Source organism: Trachurus trachurus (genome assembly GCF_905171665.1).
Source record: "Trachurus trachurus genome assembly, chromosome: 4".
In the NCBI taxonomy this organism is placed as follows: Eukaryota; Metazoa; Chordata; class Actinopteri; order Carangiformes; family Carangidae; genus Trachurus; species Trachurus trachurus.
In genome coordinates this window covers 27,298,575-27,319,650 of record NC_139898.1, presented here as the reverse complement: position 1 = coordinate 27,319,650, position 21,076 = coordinate 27,298,575, and the positions used below count along the sequence as shown (strand labels likewise).

General features: G+C 40.9%; 1 protein-coding gene across 2 annotated transcripts; it reads left to right on the top strand.

Annotated features, from left to right (window-relative positions):
* The first annotated feature begins 636 nt into the window (after window positions 1–636).
* LOC310984894 (ceruloplasmin-like) lies at window positions 637–12,645 on the top strand. Of its 2 annotated transcripts, XM_083970267.1 has the most exons (24): window positions 638–998; window positions 2,124–2,368; window positions 2,476–2,688; window positions 3,309–3,482; window positions 3,597–3,688; window positions 4,265–4,427; window positions 4,536–4,674; window positions 4,771–4,910; window positions 5,444–5,584; window positions 5,790–5,834; window positions 5,923–6,137; window positions 6,908–7,061; window positions 7,189–7,401; window positions 8,258–8,462; window positions 8,568–8,707; window positions 8,872–9,000; window positions 9,292–9,398; window positions 9,726–9,781; window positions 10,586–10,657; window positions 11,059–11,150; window positions 11,274–11,413; window positions 11,509–11,565; window positions 12,203–12,308; window positions 12,411–12,645. In XM_083970267.1, exons 1-24 carry the CDS (start codon window positions 838–840, stop codon window positions 12,434–12,436), a joined length of 3,225 nt encoding a protein of 1,074 aa, XP_083826393.1. In that variant the 5' UTR covers window positions 638–837; the 3' UTR covers window positions 12,437–12,645. The 2 variants fall into 2 exon arrangements, with proteins under 2 accessions (XP_083826392.1, XP_083826393.1); XM_083970266.1 differs by having other exon boundaries at window positions 637–998; window positions 4,536–4,910.
* Window positions 12,646–21,076: the final 8,431 nt, after the last annotated feature.

Below are 21,076 nucleotides of genomic sequence, written 5' to 3'. Positions count from 1 at the left end.
TTTTCCCTTTTGGTTGCATCCCACAAATGTCCCCATCAGCCCTCATCACGATATAGGTCCGGTCATACTCAAAATAGTCCCATACTGGGCTGTGCTGTGTTGTTTTCTTCCTTAAGCCATTTCTATGAAAACTAAGCAAATTTGATCTGCAATTCAGTTTAGGTTGAGTTTTGCATTGTTAATTGTATTTTTTATTTATTTTCCTTTTTTAAAAATTGGTCATTTTTATCTTTGTTTCAGTTAACTAAATGTTTTGTTCACTGCAAGTTTTTGTTTTAGTTAACTATAATAACCCTGCTCAGAGTGTGAGGACACTGTCTGATCAAAGGTTCAAAGTGCTGTTGTCACAGCTGAGAGCAGCTGCTCCAAAATTGTGCACAAAAAATATACAATGTGACACATTATGTTTCTTCTGAGACAAACAAGACAAAGGTTTGGAGCAAATATTGCTTCAAAGTGATCGCTGAATTGTTTTGTTTATTATTGAGTCAGATATTGATGACACACAGAATATCAGCTCTTATGCAAGTGTTGACCAAACAGATGTTCAGGCCTCTGATAGGCTGCGTCAGACCCTGTCTGATGATGGTGACCCCTCTGCCCCTGCTTGGCTTTTCCCAGCAGTCAGTCAGATGAGGGGGTATAAAGACACACGCCGGGTTTAAAGTCTCTGAGACGGACTGACTGGCAGCGGACTGCACCGTCCGTCTGTCTTCTTCATCTTCCCCACCATCACCTGGTGGATCACTGGATAGAATTAAAAACTCGTCTTCCTGTCTGGCAGCTTTTCTTTGGATTTCCTCGTAGCTGGTGAAGTGCCAACACCTTCTTATCGAAATGCATCGGCTGGTGTTGGGGAGTGTGTTGCTGCTGTTTTGTGCAGCCGTGTGTGTGTCTGGGATGAGGAGAGAGTACTTCCTCAGGATAGAGGAGGTGTCATGGAACTACGCCCCGAGTGGGAATAACATCATTCAGAACCGCACACTGCAGGAGGACGAGTAAGTGCACACATCTTTATATTAACCTGATTTAGAGTTAATTTGAGAATTCATAGTCAAAGATGTTTGCATCCTCCTGGAACTGGTCCAAAACTCACTACTAACCTCTCTGCATAAAGCTCGTTAGTGGCTGCTCTGGAGCTTTCAAACATATCACACAATCTTCATCAGTGGGTGATGGGATTTTAAATGTTGTAGATGATGGAGCACTTAAAAGACTCTGTGTCCAATTAAGCTGATCTGAAAAGTATATTCCCTGACTTTGAAAAACTTTTTACCATCCTACGTATATCTCTAATCTCGACTCCACATTTTGCCATCTCAGATCTTCTGGCCAAAGGTCAAAGTTTATCCATATAGCACCGTTAAACAACCTCCCCTTTACTTAAGCGCTGTACAAACTTAACATTCAATATGAAACAAAATAACAAATGTGAAATAAAATCAAGTAAATAAAACACAACACAATAGAAGAAGAGGAAAGGAGAAAGGTAATCCAGGACATTTTTACTTTCGTATGTTCACAATTGTTTTTGAATCAACACCACCGAAAGATTTTTAAAATGCTCTTTTGGATGCATTTCCGGTTAAATATGTTAATTGTTTAACATTCGGATAATAATGTGCTTTTGAAATAACTTCAGTCAACATGTCAGCACATCTTTCTTCTAACATTAGTCATCAGAATAGATGGTAATGGTTATTTTTTTAAAATTCCTTCCTTACGACACACATACGCATTGCTGAAAATAAAATCACTGTAGCAGCAATACAACACACAATCAATAAAGAACATTCAGCTAACATGAAGAACTGATCAAATATGGGGCACAGCTTTGACAGAAGAATTTTTTTTTTGTCATAAATGTATTAGTGTTGTGACATTGACCTTTGACGTATTTTCAAACAATGGGCCTTTTTCACAGCAGACATTAACATGTCACAATAGGAAAACCACAGGTGTAAATGACAAAATGAATGATGGTGGCTGATTTGCATTTACACCTTACACCTTTACAAACGTGTTATTTCCCAGTAGCTTTTCCTGACAACTCACAATCAGCTGAGAACAGACCATTAGAATAGATACGTAACATACATGTCATCCTCTCTCTCCCTCTGCAGAGAAGCCTCGGTCTTTTTGAAGCACGGGCCCCAGCGGATCGGCCCCACCTACAAGAAGGCCGTTTATAAGCAGTACACCGACTCCACCTGGAGGACAGAGGTGACCAAGTCGGACTGGCTGGGCTACCTGGGGCCTCTGCTGATGGCCGAGGAGGGAGACACACTGATCATCCACCTGAAGAACACAGCGTTCAGACCTTTCAGCATCCACCCACATGGGCTGAACTACAGCAAAGGCAACGAGGGTGAGGAGCGGATGAAAGAATCATTTAATATTTAACATTTAATATGAGCACATAGACTCGACAGACTGATACTTATTGTGTGACTGCTTGTGTCTGTGGCCCTTCAGGAGCCAAGTACCCCGATGGTACAGGTCCAGAGCTGAAGCGCGACGACTCGGTGGCTCCTGGAGCAACAGTGACCTATGAGTGGACGCTCGCTGACTCCCACAGCCCAACGTCATCTGACAGCAACTGCTTGACCAGATTCTACCACTCCCACGTCGCCCCCCCAAAAGACATCAACTCAGGACTGATAGGACCCCTCATTGTCTGTAAAAGAGGTATTGGAACCTGTAACCTTTATTATACTCAACTAAACCAAATGGAAATATTGTACTTTGAATTATATGTGTAAAACACATGAAAAGCTGCAAATATTTGTCAATTGACTAGTCTCTATATTTGTATTTATTTGATTACAGGATAAACCCCTTGAGATGCACCATCTTGTTTTTTAAGGGGGATCCTCTAACATTAAGCAAACATTAAACAACAGTAGACAGGATCAAAATCAATAAACACCTAAATAAAAATCACTAATTAGACAATCTAATGACACACACATATCAAAAATCAACACATAAGAGCTCTCCCACCATCATACACCTAGTAAATCAGCTACAAATATCCCCACAAGGATAAATAAAAAAGAAAAGGGAAAGAGAAATAGATCACATTAAACCAGATAAAAGATCAATAAATACTGAGCCTAAAAGGCGAATACAGGACAAATAGATATTAGATAAACAAGCAAAGACATGAAAAGGAGTAATCAATCTGAGATAGTTAGGCAAATGTCTAATATAGTATAGTAAGTATAAAGGAAAGTTAAAGTTAATAATACATTTGAAAACAAAGAGCAACCAATGCAAATGTTTAATATCCTCTGTCTCTGATCAAGGAACTCTGGATGTACATGGCGACAGGTCGGGCGACTACCTGTACGCTCTGCTGTTCATGGTGTCGGATGAGAACTTCAGCTGGTACCTGGATGACAACATCAGGACCTACATCACGACTCCCGCCAGAGGCCTGAAGGAGGACGAGGATTTCATTGAGAGCAACAAGATGCACGGTGAGAGGAAAGGAGGAGGCGTCACATCCACATCCACATCCACATCCACAACCACATCCACATCCACAGATGCACCATTCAACTCTGACTTGTGTGTGTGTGTGTTTTCTGCAGGAATAAACGGTTTTCTGTACGGTAACCTACCTGGACTGAGCATGTGCCAAGGCAACAATATCCACTGGCACATGATAGGCTTAGGCAATGAGGTAACTGTTAGGTTATGTTCAACTATATCACTATTAACATAGTCTGACTGTAGAGGCATTCCTGAAAATGTATACTACGATGCTTTTAAGTCTCTGCAGTGAACAAGGGTCTTAATTAAGAAACTTAACCAACCAAAGTTAAACTGTAATGTCCCTTTTGCATTTCTACATTTAAACTGTGAAAAGATTTGCTAAAGCTAAAGTATGCTCAAATATGCTGAAGTGGTTTGAGTACCTGTAAATAGAGGTTATGTGACTGTGTGTTTTTTTTTTAAGTTAAGAAACCATGTTTGTTTTTTAATTTGGTGGCTAAAGGTCTCATCTAATAGTCTTTTTGCTATTTTGATTTGTTCTTAGTCAATCAAGGCAATCTTTATTAATTGTTTTCCTTTAATATCAGCCTGAGAGATCAAAAAGACACTTGTTCTTCCTCTACAGTTACTTCTGACTAAGTTTGTTGAAAATGCAAATTTGGGAACATGTTGTTAATCAAAATAAATAAATAATAGAGTGCAGGTGTTTCCCCGAGTCTGGGTCAAAGCCCAGTTGAAATGTCATTTATCTCCTCTACAACAGGTGGACATGCACTCAGTTCATTTCCACGGCCAAATCCTGACCGTCCAGAACCACCACACCGACACCGTCAATCTCTTCCCGGCCTCCAGCGCCACCGCTCACATGGTGGCCGACAACCCCGGACACTGGCTGCTCACCTGCACCGTCAACGACCATCTGATGGGTGAGCTCCCAAAACATTACATCACCATCATCATCATCATTATCATTATTAATATGAGTGAATTATGAGTTAACAGGTTTGGTTTTGTGTTCTTGTTCATTTATGAAGCCGGGATGCAGGCGATATTTGAAATCAAGAAGTGTTTCCCCAACGTCCATAAGCCCAGACCGTACGGAGAACTCAGGGAGTACTTCATCGCTGCTGAAGAGGAGGTGTGGGACTACGCTCCTATACGGCCGACTGACGGGTTGGTGACTTTATATAAACACACAAACACACACACACTGACAGAAATAGTCTTGGCTCATTTGGATAAAACTTGTGTGTGTGTGTTTGTTTGCAGTGAGGCTGAGACGTTTGTAACCAGAGGTCAAAACCGCATTGGAAGTCGCTATAAGAAGGTTCACTACGTGGAGTACACCGACAACAGGTTCACAACCAAGATGCTACGCACGCCAGAGGAGCAGCACCTCGGAATTCTGGGTAATCCCATCTTTATTTTCTTCTAATCTGATAGAGTAGCTAGTTTGTCTTTTTCAGCTAATTCATTTAAAATACCAGTTTTAGGATGTAGATTACGGCAAATCTGTACATAGTGTTTTGAATTAATGGTTTAATCTATTAAATGTCAGAAATGAGTTGCACATAACAAGCTTCCAACTGTCTTCATATTACTAATAGACCAACTATGCCAAAGCAAAAAGAAAAAGCAGCAAATCCACAAAACTGCGAATATTGTGGTGGTGTCATCTTCCGACCTTTATCGTAATGTTTATGAATGAATAAACATAAGGCCATAAGGTCAAAGAGCCTCTGTAAGAAAGTTGAGATGATCTGTTCTCAACTTTGTAGCCTCAGGTTGATATTTTTGTCAGTCTTTTCATTCACAACCACATATCTTTTAAAAACCTCTGTGTGTGTTGTCCTGTTAGGATACTGATGACAAAGTGGAAATACAGCAGCTCATCACAGTGTTTGTGTTCACCGTGTCTGTTTGTGTCGCTCTCTGTGTCCAGGTCCTGTGCTGCGAGCTCAAGAGAAGGACACCATCCGAGTGGTGTTCAAGAACAAAGCCAGCCGGCCTTACAGTATACAACCACATGGTGTTCAATACAGTATTGAACAGGATGGGACGCTCTATTACAACGAACTAGAAGGTTAATCCATACACACACACACACACACACACACACACACACACACACACACACACACACACACACACACACACACACACACACACACACACACACACACACACACACACACACACACACACTTTGGAGATACTATATAAGCATTTTCATCTGTTTCCATGTTTCCCTCTTCCATGACTTCTTCCCTAAATCTTCTCCTCCACAGAGTCTCACACAGCGAAGAAACTGAGGGAACTGAGGAGGGAACGAAGTGAGTTAAAAACATAAATCGCATTGACAGGATCAGTTGGTAAGCTGTGACAAAAGCGATGATCTTTCTGCTTGTCTGTGGTGTTTAGGAGTGGTGACTCCTCCCCCAGCTGCTCTGGTCAGACCCGGGACGTTGCACACCTACGAGTGGACGGTGCCGATCGGTGCAGGTCCAGTGGCGGGGGAGGCCGACTGCCTGACTTATCTGTACTACTCTGGAGTCGACCCCGTGAAAGACACCAACTCTGGACTAGTGGGACCCCTCCTCGTCTGCCGAGAGGGATCGCTGAAGAAAGGTGTACAGGTGAGGGGCAGGGTCGGGAACTGAAGGGGTAGAAGGGTAAAAATGTCTCACCTTTTGTCTAAATAGGATTCGATTTTATGATCAGATCAGTTTGAAATTATTCAATTTACAGTTCAGATTGTACATTTTATTTTTTCGTAAAACACTTTGTTTCAATCTAACCTCATCAGTATTTATGTGATTTTGTATTAATCCAGGTGCAACATCTATGGTGTGAGGTGTTTGATCATGTATTTACTCCAAATTTAGCTTCAAAGAACATAATAGCTGTCAATGAGATACCATAAGATATAATATTGTCAAAAAGGTAGATCCACTATCTAATGTGAGGTAATCAATGTGAGGCACAGTAATCAATGATTTATTTAAACTTTATCTATTTTCTATTCTCTCTCTACTTTTTATTCTTTTTTGCTCTTGCTTTTAACTCTATGTTTAATGTTTACATTTTTAAAAAATTGTTTGTTTTTCTGCTGTTCTTTTTAAATGTTTTGTCTTTATGTAAAGCACATTGAGTTGCCTTGGTATGAAATGCGCTATATAAAGATGCCTTGCCTTGCCTTTATTTGGATTACCTTGAAAGACATAGCCACATATGTGTTAGTGGGAGGTGTTGTGCTGTTATTGCATGTTTAAGATGAGCATTGTTAATGTGATCAGAGAAAGATTGAAAAAATTAGGCAAGTCAAGAGTGCAGTTTTCAGTGTGTAAGACAACATGATGTAATGTAACCCCAGTTTGATGTTCTTCTTCCTCGTCTCCTGATGTAGAAAAACTACAACAAGGAGTTTCACCTCTTGGCCACAGTGTTTGATGAGAACCTGAGCTGGTACCTGGATGAAAACATCAGGCTCTTCACCACCGCTTCCACCACCGCCCTCAACAAGGAGGACGAGGCCTTCATGGAGAGCAACAAGATGCATGGTTAGAGGAAGACACACAGACACACACACCGCTCACTGTCTATCAGCATCATGTTACATCTTTAACCCTCTTGAACTGTTTGATCATATAAGAGATAATCACTTCACTGTGTGTTTCATTTCTCCAGCCATCAACGGCTACGTGTACAGGAACGTCCCAGGCCTGACCATGTGCAAGGGCGACAAAGTCACGTGGCACCTGTCAGGACTGGGCTCAGAGTCGGACATCAACAGTCTTTACTTCGAGGGAAACCGTTTCCTCTATCGCCAGAACAGACGAGACTCCATCAGCGTTTTCCCCCACATCTCACACACGGTCACTATGGAGCCGGACAGCATGGGTAAACACCACTCATAGCAAAAACAGAGTGGACACGCACATCACACCAGTGAGGGCAGGTGCAGAGTGCAAACAATAAGCAAAATAGAAAAAACAAGAGCACTCGCAACTCTGCAGGACTCAGTGTCAGTTTATTGTAGTGACGTACGTTTCGAGCAATGTAGCTCTTCGTCAGACACAAACACCACTCATACACTCATACACACATACGCACACACACAGCAACTTCCCCATGGAAACCGTCTTAATTTCTTCTCTTTTTTTTTTCTTTTTTTTTTTTACATTACCTTAATGCTCAGACTTCCATTGGGCATAACTCATAGAAACAGTGTTTGATTTATTACAGTTATAGAATGATTATGAGTGACCACAATGAGTATTGTGGAAACTGATGACAATTTTCTGTCCTTGTGATAGACAATAAAGCTTTTTTGAAATAACTGAGCAATTAAGATGATGAACAAATTAGACAAAAAAGCTGAATTAAAAAAAAAAAAAAAAAGTCAAAACTTGAACCTCAAGTCAGTATCTATATTGCAGACCAGCAATATAAACAAAATGTGTCAGGCAATAAGCGGAGAAAGAACATAATTATGTCAACAATTAAAGATATAAGCACAATAGCCTCGCCTATGCAAAGGGCATTATGACTTTTGCCAGGTGCTAAAGAGAAAGTGGTATGCGGTGTGTTATCACATGTGTACCACTGAGCAAAGAACTTTTTATAGTGTTAAAAAAAATGCAAACATTAACTAATCACATCAGGATTTATGCTGTACAGACTTATTTGATGAACTTGCCGTCTGATGAGTGCACGGTGTGACTGCACATACTGTAATTACGTCTGTGTGTTTCAGGTCAGTTTGAAGTGGTGTCTCCGACCGTGAACCATTACCGCGGTGGGATGAGAGCCAACTACACGGTGGAGAAGTGCAGCATCTTCCAGCGTCAGGGCGAGACGATGCTCCACTCCAAAACATACTACATCGCCGCCATGGAAACAGACTGGGACTATTCTCCCAACCGCACCTGGGAGACCGAGATGTTCGTCGGCCTAGAAAAGTAACACATATTAATCAATCAAAACAATTAATCAATCAATCAATTCCTAATCAGTATCCTGTGGGTAACGTTTCTTTAAAACTTTGTGATCGCCACACTCTGCAGCCCTGCTCCTGTCTTCTTGGACCAGCAAGGTGGATTCATAGGTTCCCGATACAAGAAGGTGGTCTACCGCCAGTTCACCAATGACAAGTTCACCAAGCAGGTGGAAAGGGCACCTGATATGGTACACCTTGGCATTATGGGTAGGCTATGAAGATGCACAACGGTTTAAATCCTATAAACTGCATAGATCTGTTAAACAAAGCAGCTAAATTCAAATAGCAACTTGTATAATTAACTATCCAAGAAGCATTTTGCAGGTTTTACTGGTCTTGTAACTAGAGACTCCTCTTAATCCTTCTCTCAGGTCCAATGATTCATGCTGATGTCGGGGACAAAGTGAAGGTGGTTTTTAAGAACATGGCAACCAGAGCTTATTCTATCCACGCACATGGAGTCAAGACAGAGACCCCCGATGTCCACCTCACCCAACCAGGTACTGTACGCATGAGGGAAACGACGGCCATCAAGAGACACTGGGAGTGGGCTGTGCTTATTGTTGCCTAGTCAGTAAAGTGTTTTGTTTGTAAATGTTATCTGCATATTTTTTTATTATTATAATTTGACCAACCATTTTGACTCAGGAGGTTTTAATGCCAACAACAGTTCTGCTACTTATTGTAGAATCAAATTTAAGCACAATTTAGCAAGCAAGGGTTTGTCTCTATAGGCTACCTTTTATCTTAACACCTAAAAAACACCTAAAAATCAACGATGTCATTCCCAGGTGAGACTCACAGCTACTACTGGTACGTTACCAAGAACACCGGGCCGACCGCAGAGCAGGAGGAGTGCTCTGTGTCAGCGTACTACTCCACTGCTGATGTTGCCAAGGTACACACACACACACACATCCTTGTAATGCTATCTTTGTGAGGACACTCATTGACATAATGTATTCCCTAGCCCCTTACCCTACCATAACTCTTACCTAATTTAAACCTAATTATAACCTAAAGTCTTAACCCTCAAAGAGCCCTTGGAAAAAGTGAGGACCGGCCAAAATGTCCTCACTTCCCAAAAACGTCCTCACTCTGTTGGTTAAAAACTCTTGCTGGTCCTCACAACGTAGCATGTACAAGAACACACACACACTTACACACACACACACACACACACACACACATTATCACACTGACATGTTTTCTTCCTGCTCCCAAGGACCTGTACAGTGGCCTGATTGGTCCGTTGGTGATTTGTCGTCGTAGCTGGGGCAGGTGAGTGTTTCCACACTGAAGCATCAACTTAAATGCTAACGTACAGTTAAAGCAGAAGTAAGTGATTTGTGTTAATATAAGTCTTAAATAGTTATATCTTCCGACAGCAATCACTTACATAGAGTGTTTGGACCGAAACACGGGTCTGTCAGTCACTCTGCTCTGCTCTGAGCCGAGGAGAAAACATTTATCGTATCCTACAGTTTTTATCCAATGAGGAGAGAGAACGGCATGCAGGACTGTGTGTGCAGCCAAGGGACGCCGTGAATGTGGTGACGTAGGGACGAGGACTGTTATGGTGCGTTCAAGGCAACTCGTAACTCGTGTTTTTCCGACCTGTGAAGTTGTACCAGTTCAATCTGGTACGAGTTCATGGGTCAGAAGTTACGAGTGGCCGTTATAGTGACTTTCACAGGTAAAACAGGTCGGAAAAACACGAGTGGGTTGCCTGGAACGCTACAAAATCATAAGTTGTGACTTGAAGCTGTAATTTACGATTTCAAAAGCCTACCTGGAACGCAGCATTAGCCAAAACGACCGGATCGCTTACTTCTGCTTTAATGTAGGGATAGGACAAGATATGTTCCTGCTTCATCCTATTCCTTTTCAGTTAGGAATTATTAATGTGTATTTATTTTTTGTGTGTAACTATGTTTTTCTAAATTATTTTTTGCCTGTTTGATTTTTAATTTCTTTAAATTAAATTTAAATTAAATTATTTTAATTTCTTACATTTATTTCTAAGTTTTGTTCAAAGTAAAGGTGGATACACACTAATGTGCATTTTTATCAACTCTGTTTCAGGAGTTTTGGACTAAAGAAGGAAGTAGAAGAGTTTGCACTGCTCTTCCTGGTTTTTGATGAGAATGAAAGCTGGTGAGTTAAAAGAAATGATTGAGCTAACCAGTTAACATTTAGACCTGTAACAGTCGGTTTCACCTTAATTACCTGAGCATCATAGTGTTGAGTCAGGTAGAGAGTTTTGGTAACATTGTCTGAGATCAAACATGTGATTCAGTCCACAGAGCTGTATGTTTTGTTTTGCAGTTTTCTCTGGTATTTTTTCACCAGTAGTGAAAAATAGTTCCTGCAGAGTCTTCTGCCACGTCTCAATCCTTTCTGAAATGTTTCTGTCCCTGTGCTCATCACTTCAGGACACCCAGTAGCATTGTTTGTGTTGGTCTTTCTGCAGCAATGCCAGGAACAAAGACTGTTCTCTATGTTGTACACACTTCTGATCATAATAACCACTGCTGTTGTTATTTTTACAACAACAGGTATCTGGATGAAAACATCCGGAGATACATCAGGAGCCCTCGCACAGGCTTGAAGGATGATGAAACTTTTATAGAGAGCAACAAAATGCACGGTGAGATAAACATTCACACAAATTAGCGGTGCTTTTGGACTGATGGGATATTTTTCTCGCTTCATCTACATCAAAAGAAATGTCCCTAAATTTCATTTCCATTTCCTGTGTGTTTTCATGCAGCCATTAATGGATATATGTACGCTAACTTAAACGGTCTGACCATGGAGGTGGGCGATAAGGTGTACTGGTACCTGATGGGAATGGGCAATGAAGTGGACATACACACTGCACACTGGCATGGACACAGCGTGGAATATAAGGTAAATAAAAATGTACACAAGTCTCTCAGTCCTGGCACAGTCACACTGCAGTATACAGAAAATGATAACCTGCAATAATCCTCTTTTCTCTCCAGCTGGGCGGAGGTGCTCATCGTACTGACGTGTTTGAGCTGTTTCCAGCCACCTTCCAGGTAAAACTTCAAAGTCTCCTGACTGTCTGCTCTTTCTTACTGCATTAAAAGTTGCTACAAACTGTATCTCATCAAGTTTGCATTAGTTTAACTTTTAGGGATCAGGGAGAAAAGTTATTGGATGATAATGCCACCAACTTTTCTTAAAACAACAGGTCAAAAAACAAGAAATAAAGAAATACAAATATAGAATAAATATGAAGATGAATTGAATGTTAAAAAATAGAACAAAAGGTCTTTGGAAATGTTCCCATCTTGGGACTAATAAAAGGATATTGTATTGTATCGTATCGTAGCGTAGCGTATCTTAAATGTGCAACGGACAAAAAATAACAAAATGTTGATGTTGATGCTTCACCTGTAACCAGTACTTTACATAAAGCTTAGAAATTAATGATGTGCTGCTCTGGCAACCTTTACTGTATCTTGGATTTATTTAAAGTATTGGTATAAAAGATACATTTGACCATCCCAGTGTAGTTTTACTTCTCCACTCTCAGGCTTTAGTATCAGTATAGACCAAATAAGTGCAAAATATCTGGAAAAAAAACTTAAATTTTCTTGCAAACTTAAAAGATGTAATTATAACTGTTAGATATTATAAATCATGTGATGCTCTGGTTTCTCCTCCTCTCAGACGGTGAAGATGCGTCCTCAGTATCCTGGTACGTGGCTGCTCCACTGTCACGTCACTGATCACATCAAAGCCGGCATGGAGGCGATGTACACCGTCAAAGAAAAACGTAAGAGAGACAAACTGTAAAGAAGCAGCCCAATGATAACGGTGATGAAGATGCTGTGTATGATGTGACAGCTGTGATAACTGGTTTGTTTCTGCTCCACAGCAAAGAAGAGGGGGATCTTCGGCTGAAGAAAACAAATCCAGCATGAAGGAAACAGTCCAAAGTTTATTCAAAAGTCCAAAGTCTCAAATTAAATAAAACTTTTTTCTTTTTTTGTAAAATCAGTCCAGTATGAAAAGTCACATGTGCATCTCACCACCTAAGAGTTATTTTATATATTAGAATAAACATTTTTGTAATAACTGTATGAAAAATTAAAGAACAACTGAAAGCTGTAGACTTTTTTTTCTTTTCTAATGTGTGGACCTCAGTGGCAGTGGCAGTCGTCAGGCAGCAGAGGGCAGTGTAACCTGCAGTTTAACCTAATGGTACATTGTTATGTGTTCAGATCTGCTCAATGAACTCAAGAATCTAAAAAACTCTTTGCTACAGCAGTGAAATATATAAAAAAAATAACTTTTGAAGACTTAAGGGACGCCTGTGTTCTCACAGCCTGGTCCCTGCAGCATCACACATTTTTCAATCTCAATTTCCTTTATCCTGTATCAAATGATTCTTTAGTGAGTCTTTAGCTTGTACTACTGAATGATTTTGTATTTAGTCGGTTCATCACAACAAAAATTGGATCATATAATTACCCATCACGGGGATACAGAGAAAAGGTCCAGAGTGGGGGATGAAATGAAGGTTAGTAGAAGCCAAGCAGGTTCAAATCTCACTCTCCCATCAGAAATAGAGTCAGTGCAAAGTTATACTGAGCCTGGAAGCTCACCCAGGACAGTGTGATACCTTCAGGCTCGATCCAGGCCATAGTTTCCTGGGGTTTGAGTTCAGCTGCTCGATGCTCTGCATGCTACCTCCCTACATCTCTCTTCATTTCAGTGTTACTGTCATAATAAAAGAACCAATAACTTTTATTTGAATCAAAGTCCCAAAGAGAGGCCCCCAAAAGATCCCAAATATGTCAGGCTGAAAAATATTGGCGGGAATGAAATGGTCTTTGGTTTGAGATGTTTTACTCTGTGGAAACATCATTCCTGATGATTCAGCGAAGAGCTGGAACAAGCTGAAACCAAATATATACGATGCTGTCAGATGAAGCGGAATAAGATGATTTTCCAACCTTAGAATTGTAACTGGATTTTTAGTCCACAGACTAGTTATGCACAAGAGAAAAGATGCAATCACATTCAGGGGCGCAGACCTGGAGAGCAATAGATGGCAGCACTGACACTTTATAGACACTGAGCTGTGTGAGTGTGAGAGCTGCAGGGTTTGATCAGCACTGTCACAGATCAGTGTCTGTCTGTCGCTGCAGCGCTGGACTGAGTGGTCTGACCTACAAAACGTGGACAAAGTGAAAGACTTTCATCAGTCAGGAGGAGTAACGTGTTTTTTTTTTTTTTTTTTTAACTTGTTTGGATGAAAGTCTTTGGTTTGAGCTGTGTGAAAAGTTTGAGGGCTGTCACGCTGTCACAGAGACGACAGTTCCTTTATTTTCCAGCTGATGTCACTGCGAACGAGGCGACTTTCACCTCAATGCGCCGACTTTATAGGGTTTCATAGAGAGTGATGCAACGAGCAACCTTTGAGCCTGTCGGTGTCCCACAGCGGGACCTTTTACAGGCGCTGGTTCCACTGGGAGCACTGTGTCCACAAGTCCTGATGAGAAATTGACTTCAATCACTCTGAAGGTTGCCACACATCCCACAGCTCCTGTGAGCTTTGTCAGAGTCTGTAGCTCCACGAGGGGAGGGGAGAGCAGTCAACGGACGATGATGCAGTTTAGTTTTGGGTAACACGTTACAATAAATGCACTATTAAGCATTAGTTAAGCATGAAATACTGAATTAATCATTTATAACACATGAATACTCATTAGTATGTATTATAAACACAGTTAAAAATGTTTTACTCATCATTGATAATCTGTATTCATAAACTAGATACTAATGAGTATTCATGTGTTATAAATGAAGAATTCAGTATTTATTAATGCTTAACTAATGCTTAATAGTGTGCTGTAGTGTATTATCCACCTGAACTTTTTGTTTTAATATCTTGAATTGTCTTATGTTATTCTTTGTGTGTGCTTTCTCTGAACTGATGTGTGAACTGATGCTCTGCTTCATGGGTTCCATATCCTGCCTAGAAGCAATTTGGTCTGTTGGAAAGTTGATTATTGTTTTGTTTAGCCTAAAGGCTGAAACCTTATGGGCATCTTCTTCCGTTGACCTATGGTAGCCCAAAAGTTATCGATTTGGTAAAGAGGTTAAATGCCAGAAAGTAAATGATCTTTGTTGATTAATTGCGTTCCTTAGTTTGGAGAAGGTGGAGTGTTTGGAGTTAGAAACATATATAAGGTCAGAGCTTTGGGCCAGTAGAGAGAGATCTCACATTGGCACCAGAGATACAGGATTCGGCATTTTTTGAACAGTGTTCTTCTTCTTAAACTCTTTTTGAATGCAAGTGAAGACGTGTCGGCGGTGATCCCTTCTTTTCATCAACACATCAATATACCACAGTGTACTTATTATAAAGTGTTACCTATTAATAATTTCATAAATAGAAGATGCAAAGAGTGGTTTAAGGTCTCCAACACTCAGATAAAAGCCTCAAAATACATTTTAAAAAATTAGAGTCTGACAAGTCTGTGAGGAGCCGCTTATTCAGTACTAGGCTTTTTTTTTTTTCGAGTGTTCAAAGGGATCTGAGATTTGGAAGATTACCTATCACTACCACACACACACACACACACACACTGTACTGAGTGCAGATCAGTGTCTAGCCCCCCCTGACTGCAGTCCTCCATTAGCTGGCAAGGAAAAGGAATTTAAAAGATTCAGACCATGAAATGTGGCCAATAATGCCAGCTCTGATCTAAACCTGCGCTGAATCTCAATGATGTGCTAACAGCGCTGTCACATTCAACTAGTGAAACTTAACTTGACACACTCACTCTCTCTCACTCCAAAAACTACGGTGGCCCTCACTCACTCACACACCCGGCGTTATCTCTGCTCTCAGTTGCCGTTGAATCCAGCCGAACGAGTCGAACGCAGCTGTTTGATTGATGCGGCTAATTCAAAGCTGCAGCAAAAAAGAAAAAAAAAAAGAAAAGTGTAAAGCCTGGCTAGCAGCAAGTGAGGCTGTGACACTCATGACACACTAGAAATCAAAACTGGAAAACAGATGAAAACTAACTTTGTTATTCTCAGACGACTGCCGAGTTAGAAACTTTGGAAAAGTTGGAGGTGAGACTGTTGTTGACTAAATCAAAAAGGATTTAATGCTGTCAAGTATTTTCTTTATCCACAATATCATTTTTTTTGATCATTTCAACTCCTTAGGCCACAGTTAAATAATAAAACCTCCATCTCTGTGGCTGTGGGACATTGTGATCCCATGTACAATCCTTCCATCTTGTCCCCATTATCATGACGTTCATTACAATCCATATTATTATCACAGTGCTCATTACAGCGTGTGTTATCAAAGGACTCATCACAGACCATTTTTTACCAAGGTACTCCTTTCGGTTTTGTTCGCAGTCAGATAACATGATGGATGATGGAAAGTAAATTAAAAACCAAAGAAGGTCTGGGCCGTAAGGTGAAGTTATAAAGATGAAAGCTTTTTCTATTGCATTGTTAATATTCTGCTGGAGCTTCGTCCCTTAATAAATCTGAGTTTTTGAAGGCTCAGTGAGTAGGGTTATTTGTTCCATTTCATAAATGTATCGTAATTTTCTGTGTCCATAAATTGGAGATGTGGAGGACCAGGCTTTAATACACTTCAATACACTGACACTGGAAAAACAAAAACAAACGTAGCAGCAGCAACAACAACATGCAGTTTGAGATTCAGCTCTCAACTTTCAGTGTTTTGGTTCGGATCTGAAAAATCATTCAGGTTGTGAACCGACAGCTCTGAGAAGAACAAAAATTAAACTCCCAGAAAAGAGCAGATACTTGCTTTAAATACCTCTTGGTCCAAACCACCCCCAATCCCCTATCACCACTTGGTATGGTCACACAGATTGCCAGCACCTGGTAGAGTAGAGCATTGGGAATTAACATGAGAGGAAGTGGACCTTGAAAAAGAAACATTTATAAAGCAAATTAAACGACGATTACACAAACATCATCATGGAATTGCCATAAATGTGTTAATGAACTCTACAGAGCTGAAAGACAGACTGACAGCGTCTGTCATGTGACTGGTGAAGGTGTGCAGCTCCACAGGTGTAGGGAGAAGCTCCTCGACATGTTCACATGACAATGCAGAAGGAGAATATATATATTTTGTATATATTTTTTTTTTTGGCTTTTTATGCCTTTCTATTTGATAGTACAGTTGAGAAAGACAGGAAATGGGGAGGGAGAGAGAGGGGGAATGACATGCAGGAAAGGGCCACCCGATGCGGGATTCGCATTCACCAGGGCTGCCTGCTTAACCGCCCCAGAAGGAGACTATTTTATTGAAAGCTGATTTACTTCAGTGATTTTTCAATTATTCAGAACACGTTCATTCATTTTCTACTATTCAGTTGCGTTTACAAACATTTAGATACAAGGAAACTCCAGTGTCTTCTGCACATTCTAGACACTTGTCACCAACATAAAATATCTGAATATACACGTGTGTGTTCTCGGCTTAAAAACAGGGATGCAATCTGTGCCCTTAATGATGCGGAGCCAGTTCAGACAGACGACTCAAGCTGCGCCCATCCTGATCAGCTGATCAGTCACATGTTCTCCTCATCCAAATAGGGCGGGCTACTCAAACCCCCCAGCTTACCTGCTCATCCCTGGCTCTGCTGCTGCTGCTACTGCTATTTTCTGCTGCTTCTGCATACATCTCGTTGCTGCTGCTGCTGCTGCCCATGAGGTTTTGCAAACCCACTTCCTCCCCAGCATCCACCTGTGGGCTCTGTCTGATCCCCTGCAGGGGTCTGCTTCATCCCCTGTAATGTCTGGCATTAGCAGATAATTCAGGGAAGGAATAACTGAGGCAGAGCCTGACGTCAAACCTGCTGCAGCCATGCTCAGGGATGCTGTGCTTCAGCTTGCAATGCTTATGCTCAATAAATCATTTGTTCTCATTTCAGAGTTGTCTGACTAAACTCTCTCTCTCCTCGGTTATTCATTATCTACACAATCTTGTGCCATCATGTCCTTTTTTTGTGTATGTATGTGGGGCGGCTATATGTTGGGCAGTTTTGTTGAATAGGGCCCAGCTGCTGCTCTTCCACTGGTTTGTGGGAAGGCCAAAGTTAGCGTGAAGCTGCAGAGCGACCGGCTTTGGTCAACAGAGGAGCAGCATGTGGGCGCTCCATTGTACTCGCACAGATTCAGCCTGAGCTGTAGTTCAGGACCCAAACTTATCTGAAAATAATTTGTATCTTTATGGTGAATTTAAAAGCATACAGTCAGCTCTCATGAAGTGTGTGTGTGTGTGTGTGTGTGTCTCTCTCTCTCTCTGCCCAGACTGACCAGTCTCCAGGCCTGGAAACAGCCGTGCCCGTGTGCTCCTGAAACAAATGCTTGTTCTGGCTCCGCCCGGACAGACGGCCTATTAGGACTGATCGGCTGCGACATCAGCGTGCTGGAAGCAGATGGCTGGTGGTGCTCGCAGTCGTATCTCTCATCCACGCCAGGCTCGCCGGGTAGATTCGACATAAGCTTAATTAATGATTTGATAACTGCAGAGGCGTTAAAAGGAGCATGGAGACAGGCGTGAATTCCAAATGTAAGAGCTAAACTGGCTGGTAATATGATGTGAGGGGATTTCTCGCCACATGCTTGCCCACATGTTCCCCCTCCCTCTCTCTCTCTGTGTCTCCTTGCACTTTCTCAGATCAGCCCAGTGTGAGCGCGGCCACACGCTGCGGGAAAGAAATAAGTTGCAGATTTAAGAGCTAAACAAAGCAGATGTTTATTGAAGGCTGTGCTGCCTGTGGACCTTCACACTACGGGGAGCTGCTGGTTGTTCTTAAATCTAGATGGAGTCAACCATCTGTAAGATTTTTGCAAGTCATTTTTGGATGAATAAAGTTAGCCTGATAGTTCTCTGAAGAGTTTCTTGGCTCCAAACACCACAGATCGATTCATGAACGCACTCCCAAAATAGCCGGGGGGTCCCCCCCGAGGCTATAGCCGACACGGTGACGCTGAAGGAGACAGAAAAACAAATGATCACAAAGAGACAAAACAGCCACACGAATGCTAACAAAGAACAAGAAAGATATTTGTCTTTTTACTTTCTCTGACCTTAACCGAGGGATTTAGATGCGTAACCCTAATGGGCCGTCTACACAGAAAGTGATTAAAGCCTATCTGATGAACAGATACTCTCCAACTGTAATCAATCCAGCTGTCCCAACATGCTGTGTAATGGCTCGTGTTTCGCCTTTAGATGTGAAGCTACAAATGTTCCAGCTTATTTTACTGCATGTTTTTATTGATGCACCAACCTATAGTCTTTGAATTTTAGACCCCTGACCTTATATCCTGCTGAAATGTGGAAAAACAGAAACAAGTGACAATTTTGGACACCAAATGTTGCAGAATCACTGGATACTGACGTCCTCCTGACCTTCACCTGCACTGCAAAAACTCAAAATTTTTCCAAGAACATTTGTCTTATTTCTAGTAAAAATGTCATTTCTAGTCAAAACAAATCTCATTATACTTAAAATAAGACTCATCACATTAAAAAGTAGATTGTTTTCAGACACTTTGTACTTCTTTCAAGCATATTTTCACTTGAAATAATCTGATAGTGGGGCAAGTTTTTCTTTCTTATTACAAGCACAAAAAACTTGCTTTCACTGGCAGATTTTTCTACTTATTTCAAGTGAACATTAGTTTGAAACAAGTGAAAATGATCTAAAAACAAGTTAATTTTTAGGTGATGAATCTTATTTTAAGTGGAAAGAGATTAGTTTTGACCAGAAATAAGACATTTTGACAAGAAATAAGACAGATATTCTTGGAAAGATTTTGAGTTTTTGCAGTGTGAGGGTGACGACTGGATCCTCGCTGCATCACAGGCTTAGACAAAGTGTCAGGTAGTGGATCATGACGGCCAGTTCATTCACCCAGCATGCATCATGACCTGTTATCTATTTACCTTCATATATTTTCGAGTTCGAGATCCGTTCTCATGCAGTGTTTTGCTGCTGTAGACCTGTACACTGATGCTGTGGTGGATCTGGATCCACTCGATGAGACTTAACGTATTGATCAGCCGTGTTCGGCGGTGACTCCCCTGTGTAGAGTCTTTATCTCTGCTGAGGCAAACGCAGTGGTTCTGCACTGCAAGGTGGGCTTATCTTAACTGTTAACTGTCCTATTGTAGAGGGGTCTTTTACTGTCTATTCATCTTAATTTCATGTCACTAAATTCTCATTTTTCTCTCCTGTAGTCTGTCTTCTTCTTCTTTTTCTTGTTCTTCTATCTTATCTCACCCTGTATGGTGCCTTTATATTGAAAAGTTTTGGACCAGAGGTGATGTAATCTTTCAGCCGATGCCTTTTAAAGTCTATTATACTTAATCAGATTTTTACTGTGAGCGAGTGGGATACAAAATTCCTGCAAATACTGTATTTGAACAGTCTTTTTGTATGTGTGTTGTTGCCCTGGCTCCTTTAACTATAGTTATCTGGAGATTACGCCATTACAAGTGTCTGGGCACCAATCAGAGTGCAGCTTAAGGTTGTTTGTTTATGACTCACTGCTAATTACTCCATACCCGCCATGCAGATTAACAGAGTTTTTGAGCAGTAAATCAGTAACTAAGAATATTATTGTCCAAAGACTTCAGCTTTTCTTTTCCCCATTCGCTCAGGAATATTTGATGTAATAATTATAACTTCAAATCCCTTATATATATATATATATATATATATATATATATATATATATATATATATAATATATATAAGGGATTTGAGTTATATTATTACAAATATTCCTGAGCGAATGGGGAAAAGAAAAGCTGAAGTCTTTGGACAAAATATTCTTAGTTACTGATTTACTGCTCAAAAACTCTGTTAATCTGCATGGCGGGTATGGAGTAATTAGCAGTGAGTCATAAACAAACAACCTTAAGCTGCACTCTGATTGGTGCCCAGACACTTGTAATGGAGTAATCTCCAGATAACTATAGTTAAAGGAGCCAGGGCAACAACACAATACAAAAAGACTGTTCAAATACAGTATTTGCAGGAATTTTGTATCCCACTCGCTCACAGTAAAAATTTATTAGATTAAGATTAAGATAATCACCTCTGGTTCAAAACTTTTCAATCTCAAGGCACTTTACAGGGTGAGATAAGATAGAAGAACAAGAAAAAGAAGAAGAAGACAGACTACAGGAGAGAAAAATGGAAATTTAGTGACATGAAATTAAGATGAATAGACAGTAAAAGACGCCTCTACAATAGGACAGTTAACAGTTAAGATAAGCCCACCTTGCAGTGCAGAACCACTGTGTTTGCCTCAGCAGAGATAAAGACTCTACACAGGGGAGTCACCGCCGAACACGGCTGATCAATATGTTAAGTCTCATTGAGTGGATCCAGATCCACCACAGCATCGGTGTACAGGTCTACAGCAGCAAAACACTGCATGAGAACGGATCTCGAACTCCAAAATATATGAAGGTAAATAGATAAAAGGTCATGATGCATGCTGGGTGAATGA